Source organism: Dendrobates tinctorius, unplaced genomic scaffold (genome assembly GCF_039654945.1).
Source record: "Dendrobates tinctorius isolate UK_male_01 unplaced genomic scaffold, ASM3965494v1 ptg000022l, whole genome shotgun sequence".
In the NCBI taxonomy this organism is placed as follows: domain Eukaryota; kingdom Metazoa; phylum Chordata; class Amphibia; order Anura; family Dendrobatidae; genus Dendrobates; species Dendrobates tinctorius.
The window spans coordinates 116,159,773-116,173,184 of NW_027361690.1; the positions used below are offsets into that span (position 1 = coordinate 116,159,773).

The following is a 13,412-nucleotide window of genomic DNA, read 5'->3' on the forward strand; positions in this document are numbered from 1 at the left end:
GTTAAGGTATTGCAGGAATTGTCTTTGAAAGAGCTACATGTGAATATAGTTTCAGGGGTGAAATTCTGCTGACAGATTCCCCTTAATGTCTAGATATAAATTTAGGAAAAAGGAGTGCAGAGGTAGCTCTCAAACACTAACCATGGTGCCTGAAGGGTCCAGAAGGCCTCACTGCCAGATAGGTATGTTAAATAGCACATGTTAGGCAGGAGGCTGTTACATAGATTACATAGGGACTCAGGATCTTCCAGGTATATTTCTATATTTCTATTTTCTAAGCAGCATGGCTTCTGTTTCTGCTTCCTACCATTTCCATGTGGCGCATCACCTTCAGGTTAGAGATGTCCTACCATTAGAAGAACTCCTTCCAGACTGGGCAGGTTTCAGTTTTCACACTTTTGCTTTCTCCTTTCCTTATTTCCCAAAGCCATACCTTTTCATTTTTCCATGCACATAGATCATATATGAGGCTTGGCTTTTACAGGACAAGTTATAGTTTTGAATGACACCATTCAATTTTCCCAACTTTTAGGGATTTTATTAGTATAATTTTTATTGTGACAGTTCATACAAACATGATTAAAAAATGATATATAAAAGACGAAAGGAGAAAACAGAAGCAAAGCACCTTTAGGCAATCAGGTAAGACAAGATACATAGACTTCAAAAACCAATCATATTATCACAAGTGGTGGCATTATCGCGCTCCTGCGCAGGCGTTCTTATGTGCCCTGTTGAGGGCAAAGGAAAGTCTTGCAGTGAGCAGGCGTTGGGCCTCTATGACCTTTCACAGCGCTTGCTCACTGCAGTACTTTGCTCTGCCCTCAACAGGGCAGATAAGTACGCCTGCACAGGAGCGCGTTGCTGGGGAGCCATGAAGCAAGCAGGAGGGCAGCATTGCAAGAAGATGGGAGGCGCCGGATCAGGACCTGCAACACTCATCAGACCGGACCGCCCCCCGGGTGAGTATAATAAAACTTATTTTTCTTCTCTTGCAGGTCGGACCGGGGGCTTAGCTACAGCATTATAGAATGCTGTAGATAAGCCCTGAAAGGGCTGAAGGAAGGGAACCCCAATGCGCGTTTCGCATTAGCTTCTTCGGTGGGGAGTATTAACAGAAAACGCGCGTTGGTTTTTGTTTTTGACATGTTTTGAAGTCTATGTATCTTGTCTTACCTGATTGCCTAAAGGCATTTTTTAATCATGTTTTTATGAACTGTCACAATAAAAAAATTATACTTTTTAATATTTATTGCAATACTTCTTTATTAGGGATTTTAATCGTCCTGGTTTACACAAAAGGGCGAAAAGGACCATTGGGTCCCCCTAGGCTCCAGGGATTGGGTGTGACTACAACCCCTACGCCCACTATAAACACAGCCCTATTCACACCAATAATGCCTGCCATGCTATTAGTGTGTCCAGAAATAACAGATTTCTAAGGTTACGTTCCCACAATGAGTTTTTGGTGAGTTGTTGACGCTGCCTATTTTTGCTGTGTCAGAAACTCAGAGTCTTACAGTTCCAGCAAAGTGGATGGGATTTATAGAGATCTCAAGCCCAGCGTGATTCTTTTTAACGCAGCGTAAAGTGACCTGCGGTGCGGGTTTCAAATCGGCAACATGACAATTTATTTAGCGAGTACGCAGTGTTTTCTGTACAGAACTTCCCCATAGACTTGCATTAGATGTGGAAAATCCGCAGGTAAAAAACACATTTTCGTGGCGGAAACACATCAAAAACAGAAGTTTCAAAAGCAAAGTAGCTTTATTTAAAGCATAATAAGAGCCAAAACCCCCAGCATTAAAAACACAATAAAAACGCATGTTAAAGAACCGCACACAAAACGCAATAAAAAAACGCAAGTAATCTAGTTTAAATAATAGGCGCAGAAATGGTGCCCGAGCAATCCCAGTCGAATTCTAGTTCAGGAGTGGTTTCCAGGTAATCATGCACCCACAGCGCCCTCACTGCTTTTACTAATATATATTCCCATGCCGTCGGACCCTTCTCATCTATCTATTGATGCACTTCCTTGCTATATAGCCCACCCTCGCTACTGCAGGCTTTCCTGTTTCCTTACACTCCAGGTCTTCTACTCACCTCAGTATATACAGGAATGATGAGAGACATTTATAGGAAAAAACATTGCTGCTTATACCTGTGACTCCCTTCCAAAACCTTTCTAGGTCCAGATAGGCCCAAATCATCTGGAGTAGGTTAGCAGATTGTCATTTCCAGCTAGGAATATGGAAATTGTCCCTCAGCCCAATGTCATGGGGAATCTGTATATAATAGATACAGGTGGGTCATCCTGTGTATCTCGGTTGGTAAAAATTGGGGGAACCTCTCTAAAATTTCCCTCCATTACTCTTCTACAGGGGACAATATGTGGATGTTTTGATGGCACTAATTCTAACAGTAACTGGTCCTGCATTGGAATAGCTGGCACTGAATTATCTGAGCTGGCACTGCGGTGTGTGATACTATTCATGGACGTCCACCTGACAGCTCAACGATACTCTAATAAGTGTGTCGCAGCTGCAAGAACTTAGAATAAAAGTCCGTGTGAGACAATTCCAATTCTTGTTGCTGCGAAAAACTATAACTACATCACCGGTCAGAATATGCGCCCCTCTCTTATACCCTTCTACTTCCAATGATCAAAGCCCTCTAAGTGAAACATGATGGGAAGCCATGGTGTATCTCGAGGGGAAGTATACAATGTGCGTCCTTTAAGCTCCTCGAATTTCATCACCTTCCATCAAACTTATGGATCAGGGTGAGAGTGTGCATTTGATACAGCTTGATTCTAAATTTGTGGGCTTCCAGTGTTTTATAGAGACTAGATAAACCAAGGTGTTGTAGTAGTAAACGTTCAGCCCCTTCTTCCTGGGTCTTCCCATTCATGAATCTATTGCCTCTATACCGCCAGAAAGAACAGCCAGGGTTTCGGCACCACCAGACCGCCATCATGCTTTCTCCTCTGCAGTACTTCCAAATCGATGCAAGGTGGATCCGTATAAATTCTCTAAAGAATAGTGTTATTTTTGTAAAAGTACCTCCATGATATCCCTAGTTGAGAATTGTGTAACATATGTAACAACTGGGGCATCCATAGCATTTTGATAAGACTTGTACATCCCACTACCGACAACTTAGACCAAACCTTCAACTTCAGTCTGAATTTAGTAACAGGTGTCAAATTTAGTGACGTTATCCATGACAGTGGCCGTTATCTCGATCCTTATGTATGTGAACTGTGAAGCCTCCTGTAGATCAGAACTCTCATTGGCTATGATGTGCCCACTATGAACTATGGGGACTGATGCGTATTTAAACCAGTTAATACTCAATCCTGAGTATTGTCCAACTCATTCAATTGTGGAAATTGCCACTGGTAAGGAAGAGGAAGCGTCCTCTGAAAACAGCAGCATGTCGTCAGCATTAAGTGCTACTGTTCTTTCCACATCCACTAGACGAAACCCGACCTTTTCTGGATGTTGCCTGATAAATACCGTTAATGGTTCTTTAGTAGTGTTGAGCATTCCGATACTGCAAATATCGGGTATCGGCCGATATTCGATGTATTGGAGTTCCGATACCGAGTTCCGATATTTTTACAATATCGAATACCGGAATCGGAAGTTCCCATAATGCAATGAGCCAGTTGTGTTAGCCATGTTAACTAATGGCATGGCTGTGATTGGCTGCTGAAATGATGTCATTATGATGCGCGGTCTGTGCGGGCCTGCCTGGGGTCTGTGCGGGCCTGCCGGGGGTCTGTACGGGCCTGCCGGGGGTCTGTGCGGGCCTGCCGGGGGTCTGTGCGGGCCTGCTGGGGTTCTGTGCGGGCTGCCGGGGGTCTGTGCGGGCCTGCTGAGGGTCTGTGCGGGCTGCCGGGGGTCTGTACGGGCCTGCCGGGGGTCTGTGTGGGCTGCCGGGGGTCTGCGCGGGCCTGCCGGGGGTCTATGCGGGCTGCCGGGGGTCTGTGCGCACAGACCCCCGGCAGCCCGCACAGACCCTTGGCAGGCCCGCACAGACCCCCGGCAGGCCCGCATAGACCCCCGGCAGGCCCGCACAGACCCCCGGCAGGCCCGCACAGACCCCCGAGAGGCCCATACAGACCCCGCCCGCACACACACACAGTCTCCATCCACGCACCGCCCACACTCTTCCCCCCTCCCGAACTGGATGTGCAAGGAAAGAAAGGGTTTATTTTGATTCCGATATTTGTGCCCCATTGACTTGCATGGGTTTCGGTATCGGAATTGGCGATACCCGATATTTTTGGGGTATCGGTCTGATCCGATATTTCCCGATATCAGAAGGAATCGCTCAACACTATTCTCTAGCCATTTTGAAGAGCCGAGGAGACAGGAGGCTGCCCGCCGTGTGCCCCTGCCCAACGCTAACGACTCTGTGACACATCTGTTAATTCTCAACTTCACCTTTGTTTGAGCTGTGGCCAATTTTAGTGGAATCTGTTGCCAGTCTAATGTTTTTTGTCCATTCTGCCTATGGGATTGTCAGCAGATCCCGTCTATTGATCCTGATCTATTGGTGACCTTTACTGCACCATAAACAGAAGCGTGATTGACCTGTCAAACTTTGTGACTAATGATTCCAACAGATGCCATGAACTTTACACCGTGGCTAAATGGCTGTGTCCATCTTTGTAACCAGTTTGTTTTATTGTTGCGATGTCAAAGGAATCAATGTGGAAAATATTCTCCCTGAAAAATGTCCTACTTTTTTATGTTTGCAGCTCCCATGCTGATCTATGTGCCTGTAAAGTTCCAGCCTTTAACCCTTTTGTTGTCTGATCTTGTAACCTTAGGATATGTTCATGCGGAGTTTCTCTGCTGGAGTCTGCTAAAAAATACACATTAAAAACGCTAGCAACTACTCTTTACATAAAGTTCCTATCCAGAAGTGAGAAAACGCCATTAATGTGCCCATGGTGCAGGTTTTCTTCCACGTGTTTTTTGCGCGTGTGAAAAAAAGCAAGTTGACAATTCTTGAGATGTTTCTGCTTGAAATTTGATAACGGAATGAACCAAAGCAGAAAAAAATGCTCCACGTACAAAAAACCTTGTTAATATCAGCACCAAAAACAAGGATCTTTTTAGGGTAAGTGCACACGTTGCGGATTGTCCCGCGGATTTTTCCGCGCGGACTTGGCAAAATCCGCAGGTAAATCCGCAGGGCAAAAGACCTGCGGCTTAGCATGCGGTTTGACACCTGATCATGGAGCAGGTGCCAAACCGCTGCGGAATCCGCACAAAGAATTAACATGCTGCGGATATGAAACCGCAGCAAAACCGCGTGGAAAAATCTGCAGCATGTGCACAGCGGATATCATTTTCCATTAACTAGCATGGTACTGTACTACGCAGCAGAAACTGCTGAGAGTCCGCAGGGCCAAATCTGCTGCGGATCCGCAGCAGAATCCGCAGCGTGTGCACACACCCTCAGCAGTAATTGTTGTAATTACTGAAGTTTTTAGCAGCTGATTATTTTTTAACCCCTTAATGACCGCCAATACATCTTTTTACTGACCTGAGATATAAGAGACTTGCATCCCCATACAGGTGACAATCCAGCAGCAATATAGCTGACAACTTGCTGCCTCAGCCACGATCAGTGTTGGCACCGTCCAAATCTGTTTAACCCCTTAGATGCTGCTGTCAATAGTGACTACTTCATATAAATGGTTAACAGAGTGTGGGGGCTTCCTCTTTATCCCAATTGGTGCCCTCAGATCATGATTGTGTGGTCTTGATGTTTGTCATAGCAATTCAAGACCAAATAGCGACCTTAGAGTCTGACGGCTGTTGTAACCTGTTCAGAAGTCAGCGGCATTTAGGTGGTAAAAATACACATTTTCATTTCTGTCATGCCACTTTGCATTAATTCCTGAAAATCACCTGAAGGGTTAATAAACTACCTGACTGCAGTTTTCAGTATGTCAGGGGGTTCTGTTTTTAAAATGGTATAACTTTTGGGGGTTTCCCAATATATGGGACCCCTAAAGTCACTTCAAACATGAACAGGTCCCTAAAAAAATAAATTTTTTAAATTTCCTTTAAAAAATGAAAAATTGCTGCTACATTTTTAACCTCCTAAAATGCTAACAAAGTGAAAGAACATTATACAGATGGTGCTGATGTAAAGCAGACATGTGGGAAATGTTATTTATTAATGTTTTGCTGTGGTGTGACTACCTGGATTAAAGGAATAATAAAGTTTTAAAATTACTAATTTTTCAACATTTTTTGCAAATTTTGGATATTTTTTATAAATAAGCACAAAACATATAGACTAAAATTTATCAGTATCATAAAGTATAATGTGTCACTAAAAAACACTCAAAATCACTGGGATTTGTTGAAGACTTCCAGAGTTACCACATAAAGTGACACTGGTCAGATTTAAAAAATTTGGCTCCGTCACTAAGAGGTTTTTAATTGGTTAAATTATTGCCCCATCCATGAAGTTTGATTGACAGGCCTCAAGGTCTTTCAGACATGGTACATTTTCCTAAAAGATAATATCGACCCTTTAAAGTGAATTTGTTACCAAGTTTTTATTACATGATTCCTGCAATGTGTCACTAACTTCTCTAATTGCTGTCATTTTGCTAAAAGGACAGTTTTCTCTGCTGTAGAGCTAGCAGTTCTCTGAATGCTGAGCTCAGTTTAACCCGCCCACATCACTAATTGACTGCTTTCTTTGTGCACTGTGCATAGGCAGAAAGCTGACAATCAGTGGTGGGGGCAGGGTTATGCAGAGTTCTTGAATATGGGGGACTACATTGCAGCAGGTCTACTAGTCCTCTAATTATAATCTCCTGATGATAAAACAGTGATTTTAGCAAAACTACAGCAAGCAGCCTAGTAAGTGATACATTGGTTGAATCAGGGTTTCTATCTCTATATTATGCTGCTCTGAGATTAGGTGGCAAAAATCTGGTGACAGATTCCCTTGAAAGTGCTTTCCCACATGACTTAGGAAAAGAAGGCAAATCAAGAAATCAATTTGCAGACATGTGTTTCAGGGTGTTTGCCCCCCATCAGTGCAAAGTAGGAGAATTGGTTTGGCTAAGTCGATATTGACTTTTAGGATTGTTACTTCCATTAGATTTCCTGACCTATTACTCTCCTAACAGGCTACATACATTTTAATATGGCTGATGTATACTTCATACCTTTCAATTCTACATACATAATACTTTGACCATAACAACCTCATATTTCTGTCATGCATTTTCTTAGTGGCTGAAAGCAGATGAAGTGGTAAAGCCCAGCAGTGGGATGCCCATCCGTATAGAGAACCCCAACCAGTTTGTGCCGCTCTTCACAGATCCTCGTGAGGTTTTAGAGACCAGGAACAAGGTGGGTTGGGATTCTTTATATACAAATGATGCTTTGTATTGGCCTTATTTTCTCTACATTAGACCTCTGCAGGAGTGTACATGGATCAAAATGGACACTTAAAGGGGTATTTCCCTAAATATTATGTTATCCCTTATCCTTACTGATCTCCAGCAGACTGACCACTAGCATTGTCCTGATCCCAAAATCATGGCTCTTGAATTCGGATACATGGCTCCGCTGGGGCCTAAATTGAATGGAGCGCAGGTGCTCATATTCAACCACCATTGTTTATGGGATTGCAGAAAATCGTGGAGCAATGTGCTCAACTGTCTATGGCAGTGCCATAGACCATGAATGCAGCAGAAATAGAGCACACACACCTGTATTTCATTGAAAATGGGCTCTGCAGAGCCATGTTTCCGAATTCCAGCGTCCCAATCTATGGAGTACAGGTTAGGTCATAGCGGAACATAGACTAATATCTAAGGCAGGGGTGGAGAACCTTTTTCCAGCCAGGGGCCATTTGGAAACTTCTACCATCGTTTGGGGGCCACACCTTGAAAATTACCCCGGTATAGTTAGTCAAACAATTAATTATGGTAACTCACCTTAATGTGACGGCTGGAGCTGCTTCTCATTGGGGCAGCTGTGATGTTAGGTGATACTGATCATTTTGCTTCTCACAGCTGCTTTTCCAGGTTTATGTCAGCCAGGAGAGCAGTCAACTTTTTGTCATAAGTTTTGTAAATCATAGACATCACATAGAAGACGCTGGGACAACTGTATATACATCACTTAGTAGATCCTGTGACAGCAGTATATACACCACATAGGAGACGATAGGACTGCTGTATAAGCTCCACATAAGAGACACTGTGACTGCTGTCTATATATCACATAGCAGATGCTGCAAATGCTGTATACACAACATAGGAGACGCTGAGACTGCTGTATCTATATCACATAGAGGATGCTATGCTGAGACAGCTGTATATACATCACATAGGAGACACAGGGACTGCTGTATATATATCACACAGGAGAAGCTGGGACTGCTGAATATACATTACATAGAAGACACTGGGACTGCTGTACATTGCATAGGAGATGCTGGGAAATATTGAGACTGCTGTATATGCATCAAATGAGACTCTGGGGTCATATAAATTACAGGAGGGGCTGGGGGTCATAGACATCACAGGAGATGCTGAGACATATTCATCACCGAGGAGGCTGGGGGAAATAGACATTACTGAAGAGCTATATACATCACTAGGAAGCACAGACAGCACTGGGGGTATATATGTCCCTGGGGGGAATATACATCACTGGTGGGGTCACATACATCACTGGGGGCTATATACAGCACTGGGGGCTATATACATCACAGGTGGGGGATATACAGTACTCAGGGGGATATACAGCACTTCTAGGGTAAATGCAGCACTGGGGAATATACATATCACTTGGGGGCACATACAGCCCTGGGGGGATATACAGAACTGGGGGAGCACTGGGGAGGGGGATATACAGCACTTGGGGAGGGGAGATATACAGCACTGGGGGGGACAGGCATCGTCGGAGAGTCACATAGATCAACGGGGGACACAGAGATAACCGGTGGGTGGCAGGAAGATCACGAGTGGGGGGGCACAGAGATCACCGAGGGTGGCACGAAGATCACAGGAGGGGCACAAAGATCACAGGAGGGCACATAGCTGGGGAGGAACATAGCTGGAGGGGACAGAGATCACAGGGGGTACAGAGATCATATGGAAGCACAAATATCACAGGGGGTACATATCAGGGGGGCACAGGGATTACAAGGGGGCATATAGATCACACATCTGGGAGCCACAGAGATCACTGGGGTGCAGAGAGCTGGGGGGCACAGAGATCATAGGGGGCATATAGCTGGAGGGCACAGAAATCACAGGGAACATATACCTGGGGGGCAGAGAGATCACAGGGGGAACAGAGATCACAGGAGGAACATAGCTGGGAGGCACAGAAATCACAGGGGTAACACAGCTGGGGGCACAGGGATCACAGGGAAGGCACAGAGATCACATAGCTGGGAGGCACAGAGATCAAAGGGAGGCATATAGTTGGGGGGCACGGAGATCACATGGGGGCACAGAGATTATATTGGAGCACATAGCTGGGAGGCACAGATATCACAGAGGGGCACATAGCTGAGGGGCACAGATCACCAGCAGACAGGCACAGAGCTTCCGGCACAGAGATTGTTCTGGACTCTCTGGCAGCAGCTCCTCTTCCGGGACCAGAGCACGGGAGCGCATTGAGCGCTAAGCCCACCCACCCCGATGATGTCATCATTCATGTGCAGGCAGCGTTCTGTAATGAATGCTGCGAACCGTGCACTTGGGGGTTAAAGGGCCGGCAGCTGGCAGGATACGGCTGCAGCCCGGGCATTGCGGACTTCGGGGATCTTCCCGCAGGCCGCATGAAAAGTCACCGCAGGCCGCATGCGGCCTGTGGGCCGGAAGTTCCCCACCCCTGATCTAAGGTGTGAAAATGTAATGGAAAATCACCTGCAGTGAATGTCTACAAAAAACAGTCAGAGAAAGGAGGTGGAAGGGAAGGAGGGGGATAGTGTAATGCAGCTCCCAGACCAATATTAAAAAGCTGTCCCATGTCAATCTATAGACAGGATGGCTAAATTCATAGAAATTCCTTTTTCAAGCATAGGCCTGAAGATCATTATGTTAAGTTGGATCCATACATACATTGGTCCCTCAGCCAAAGGCCAGGTAGTAATAATAATAATAATAATAATAATCTTTATTTTTATATAGCGCTAACATATTCTGCAGCGCTTTACAGTTTGCACACATTATCATCACTGTCCCCGATGGGGCTCACAATCTAAATTCCCTATCAGTATGTCTTTGGAATGTTGGAGGAAACCGGAGTGCCCGGAGGAAACCCACGCAAACATGGGGAGAACATACAAACTCCTTGCAGATGTTGTCCTTGGTGGGATTCGAACCCAGGACTCCACCGCTGCAGTGCTATCCACTGAGCCACCGTGCTGCCCCAATGATAGTCTTTCACTATCTCTAATGGTACTCATTATACCACTTAGCCTCACATCTTGCCTAGAGTCTTCCAGAGTCTTTGATTTTGTATTCATGATAACTGAAAACCTTGGATGAAGATAGAACAGAGTTTTTTGTGGCTGCCTTATCATGGCTACATCTTGCCATACCGTTCTAGATCCTTAGCACTCAGAAGTTAGACTCTTTTACCTGCTGTAATTATGAAGCTGCGTGAGCTTATATCTTGCCCCTCTCATCTACCTTGTACCCAACTTTAGGCAATCCTCAGTTCCCACCTAGTCTAAAAGACCTGCGTGAAAGAGAGTTCTGGGTTACCTACTTTGGTATGGATGTGAGTTGTCCCTCCCTGGATTTACTATTATTTCTCTTAGCAAAGAGCCTGTAAGACACACTCTGTTAACATCTTACTTGCTCCTGCAGACACCCCCTTAACTACCCTTACCTAAGTATGTAGAACAATTGAAGACGACTTTGGTCAGCGGAGCAGAGACAACTGAACTGCCTCCTATCTCATAAAACTACCATTATTTCCAGATCCATTTCATTATTTCCACATCAAATGTTACCCCGAAGTAAACTCCTCAAGCTGGAGGTGTGAAGAGGAAGAAGGCTCCATCATACCTCCTGGTGTTGTAGACTCCTTGCCCCTTCCGGAGACATATTCAGACGTTAATTCACAGAGTCACTTGATGAAGGACTTGTGTCCTGCTCTTTTTTTGCTCCATCACTGTGAGGTTCCACTTTCTACTAATAAACGCTCTGTTCTGCACCACCTTGTCATGACGGTCAGAACTTGCTTTCCTCCATTACTGAAAAAGAATAATCCTCCATCTGTGCCACAAATATAAATGATGTGATGCCCATAGATGACCTTTCCTCTACGTTACAGGGATCTCAGGAGAGATTCACCTAGACGTGGTTTTATTGGACTGAGTTCCAACTACGTAAGAATCCAGTGATTATTATGGGTGTTGTCTAACAATCTAAATGTTAATACCGATTTAACTCCTTGCCGTATTTACATTGTTCACTCTCCCCACTTCTTTTGTATTTAGCTCTTTCCCTCTTCTTCTTCCTCTTTTTCTCCTTCGGTCTTTAGGTTTTCGCCCATTCCTCCTTTCCTCTTTACCTCTCTTATTGTTATATTTGAGAATTTTCCGACCTTTGTAAAACCCAGCAGTACCCTGGAGAGGTAGTGTTCCTTCCTCCAGATCATTCACAGCAGTATTAGCACAAATGTCAGGCCACACTATTATGTATAATATTTTTGGGTTTAGTCTACTTTATACTCAAAGTCGTGTTTTATTATGTACTAATGTCCTTTACATGTAATTGTATTACGGATGGATGTTGAACCCTATCGTCTACGGCTTCATCTTTTGGCTATTAAATACAAAACATAAAAGAAAAAGACAAAAGGCCAATATATCTGTTGGTAAAAAAAAAAAAGTATCAAAGGTGGGAAGAAGCAGGGTCCTGCTTCCCTGGTGTGAATAGAGTGGTAGCGAAGAAGAAAGGACCACTCTGCTGCTTTCATTGTTGTTAGGAGCAGTGGTCACATGCGCTTCTAGGTTGTTGAAAACCCCTTAAAAGAAATAACATAAGAAGTGCCTGCTGGACGATGCTGCCTTGTTTTCTGCCCGTAATCATTGTACTTAATTTACTTTAATATACAGATTCGGGAGCAAAATCGCCAAGATGTTAAGTCTGCTGGACCTCAGTCTCAGTTACTAGCCAGCGTGATAACGGATAAGAGCCGAAGTCCGGTATGTTCCTATATCCTTTAAGCTAATCGGAAATATTATATTTTATAAAATACTAGCTGAAGAGCCCGGCATTGCCTGGGCATAGTAACCAACTGTGGTTAATTATAACAAATTATAATGATTATATTGCACATAAAAACATTTCACATCATATATTCAACACTACAGATTTGCAACACAAATTAACTAAACGATTACCCAAGTATTGATAGTTCCGTATATACTCGTGTATAAGCCGACCCCCCTAATTTTGTCACAAAAACAGGGAAAACTTATTGACTTGCGTATAAGCCGAGGGTGCACAGTGAGTGGCCCCAGATACTGCTGCTAGTGAGTGGTCCCAGAAAATGCTGCACAGTGTGTGGCCCCAGATAATGCTGCACAGTGAGTGGCCCCCAGATAATGCTGCACAGTGTGTGGCCCCAGATAATGCTGCACAGTGTGTGGCCCCAGATAATGCTGCACAGTGAGTGGCCCCCAGATAATGCTGCACAGTGTGTGGCCCCAGATAATGCTGCACAGTGTGTGGCCCCAGATAATGCTGCACAGTGAGTGGCCCCAGTTATGCTGCACAGTGAGTGGCCCCAGTTATGCTGCACAGTGTGTGGCCCCAGTTATGCTGCACAGTGTGTGGCCCCAGTTATCTGCACAGTGAGTGGCCCCAGTTATGCTGCACAGTGAGTAGCCCCAGATATGCGACACAGTGAGTAGCCCCAGTTGTCTGCACAGTGAGTGGCCCCAGATAATGCTGCACAGTGTGTGGCCCCAGATAATGCTGCACAGTGTGTGGCCCCCAGATAATGCTGCACAGTGTGTGGCCCCAGATAATGCTGCACAGTGAGTGGCCCCAGTTATGCTGCACAGTGAGTGGCCCCAGTTATGCTGCACAGTGAGTGGCCCCAGTTATGCTGCACAGTGAGTGGCCCCAGTTATGCTGCACAGTGAGTGGCCCCAGTTATGCTGCACAGTGTGTGGCCCCAGTTATGCTGCACAGTGTGTGGCCCCAGTTATCTGCACAGTGAGTGGCCCCAGTTATGCTGCACAGTGAGTAGCCCCAGATATGCGACACAGTGAGTAGCCCCAGTTATGCTGCACAGTGAGTGGCCCCAGTTATGCTGCACAGTGAGTGGCTCCAGTTATGCTGCACAGTGAGTGGCCCCAGTTATGCTGCACAGTGAGTGGCC

At 45.1% G+C, this 13,412-nt stretch overlaps 1 protein-coding gene across 5 annotated transcripts in view; it reads left to right on the top strand.

Moving 5' to 3' along the window:
- Positions 1 to 13,412, top strand: part of ADD2 (adducin 2) — a 170,366-nt gene that overhangs the window by 109,796 nt on the left and 47,158 nt on the right. For 3 of the 5 annotated variants that reach the window (XM_073569073.1, XM_073569071.1, XM_073569072.1), the window contains exons 11-12: positions 7,278 to 7,397; positions 12,139 to 12,228. The exons of 1 other annotated variant lie outside the window; for it this stretch is intronic. In XM_073569073.1, coding sequence (XP_073425174.1) covers positions 7,278 to 7,397; positions 12,139 to 12,228 — 210 coding nt within the window. The remainder of the gene's footprint in view (positions 1 to 7,277; positions 7,398 to 12,138; positions 12,229 to 13,412) is intronic. One more of the 5 variants, XM_073569074.1, reaches the window with a different exon arrangement.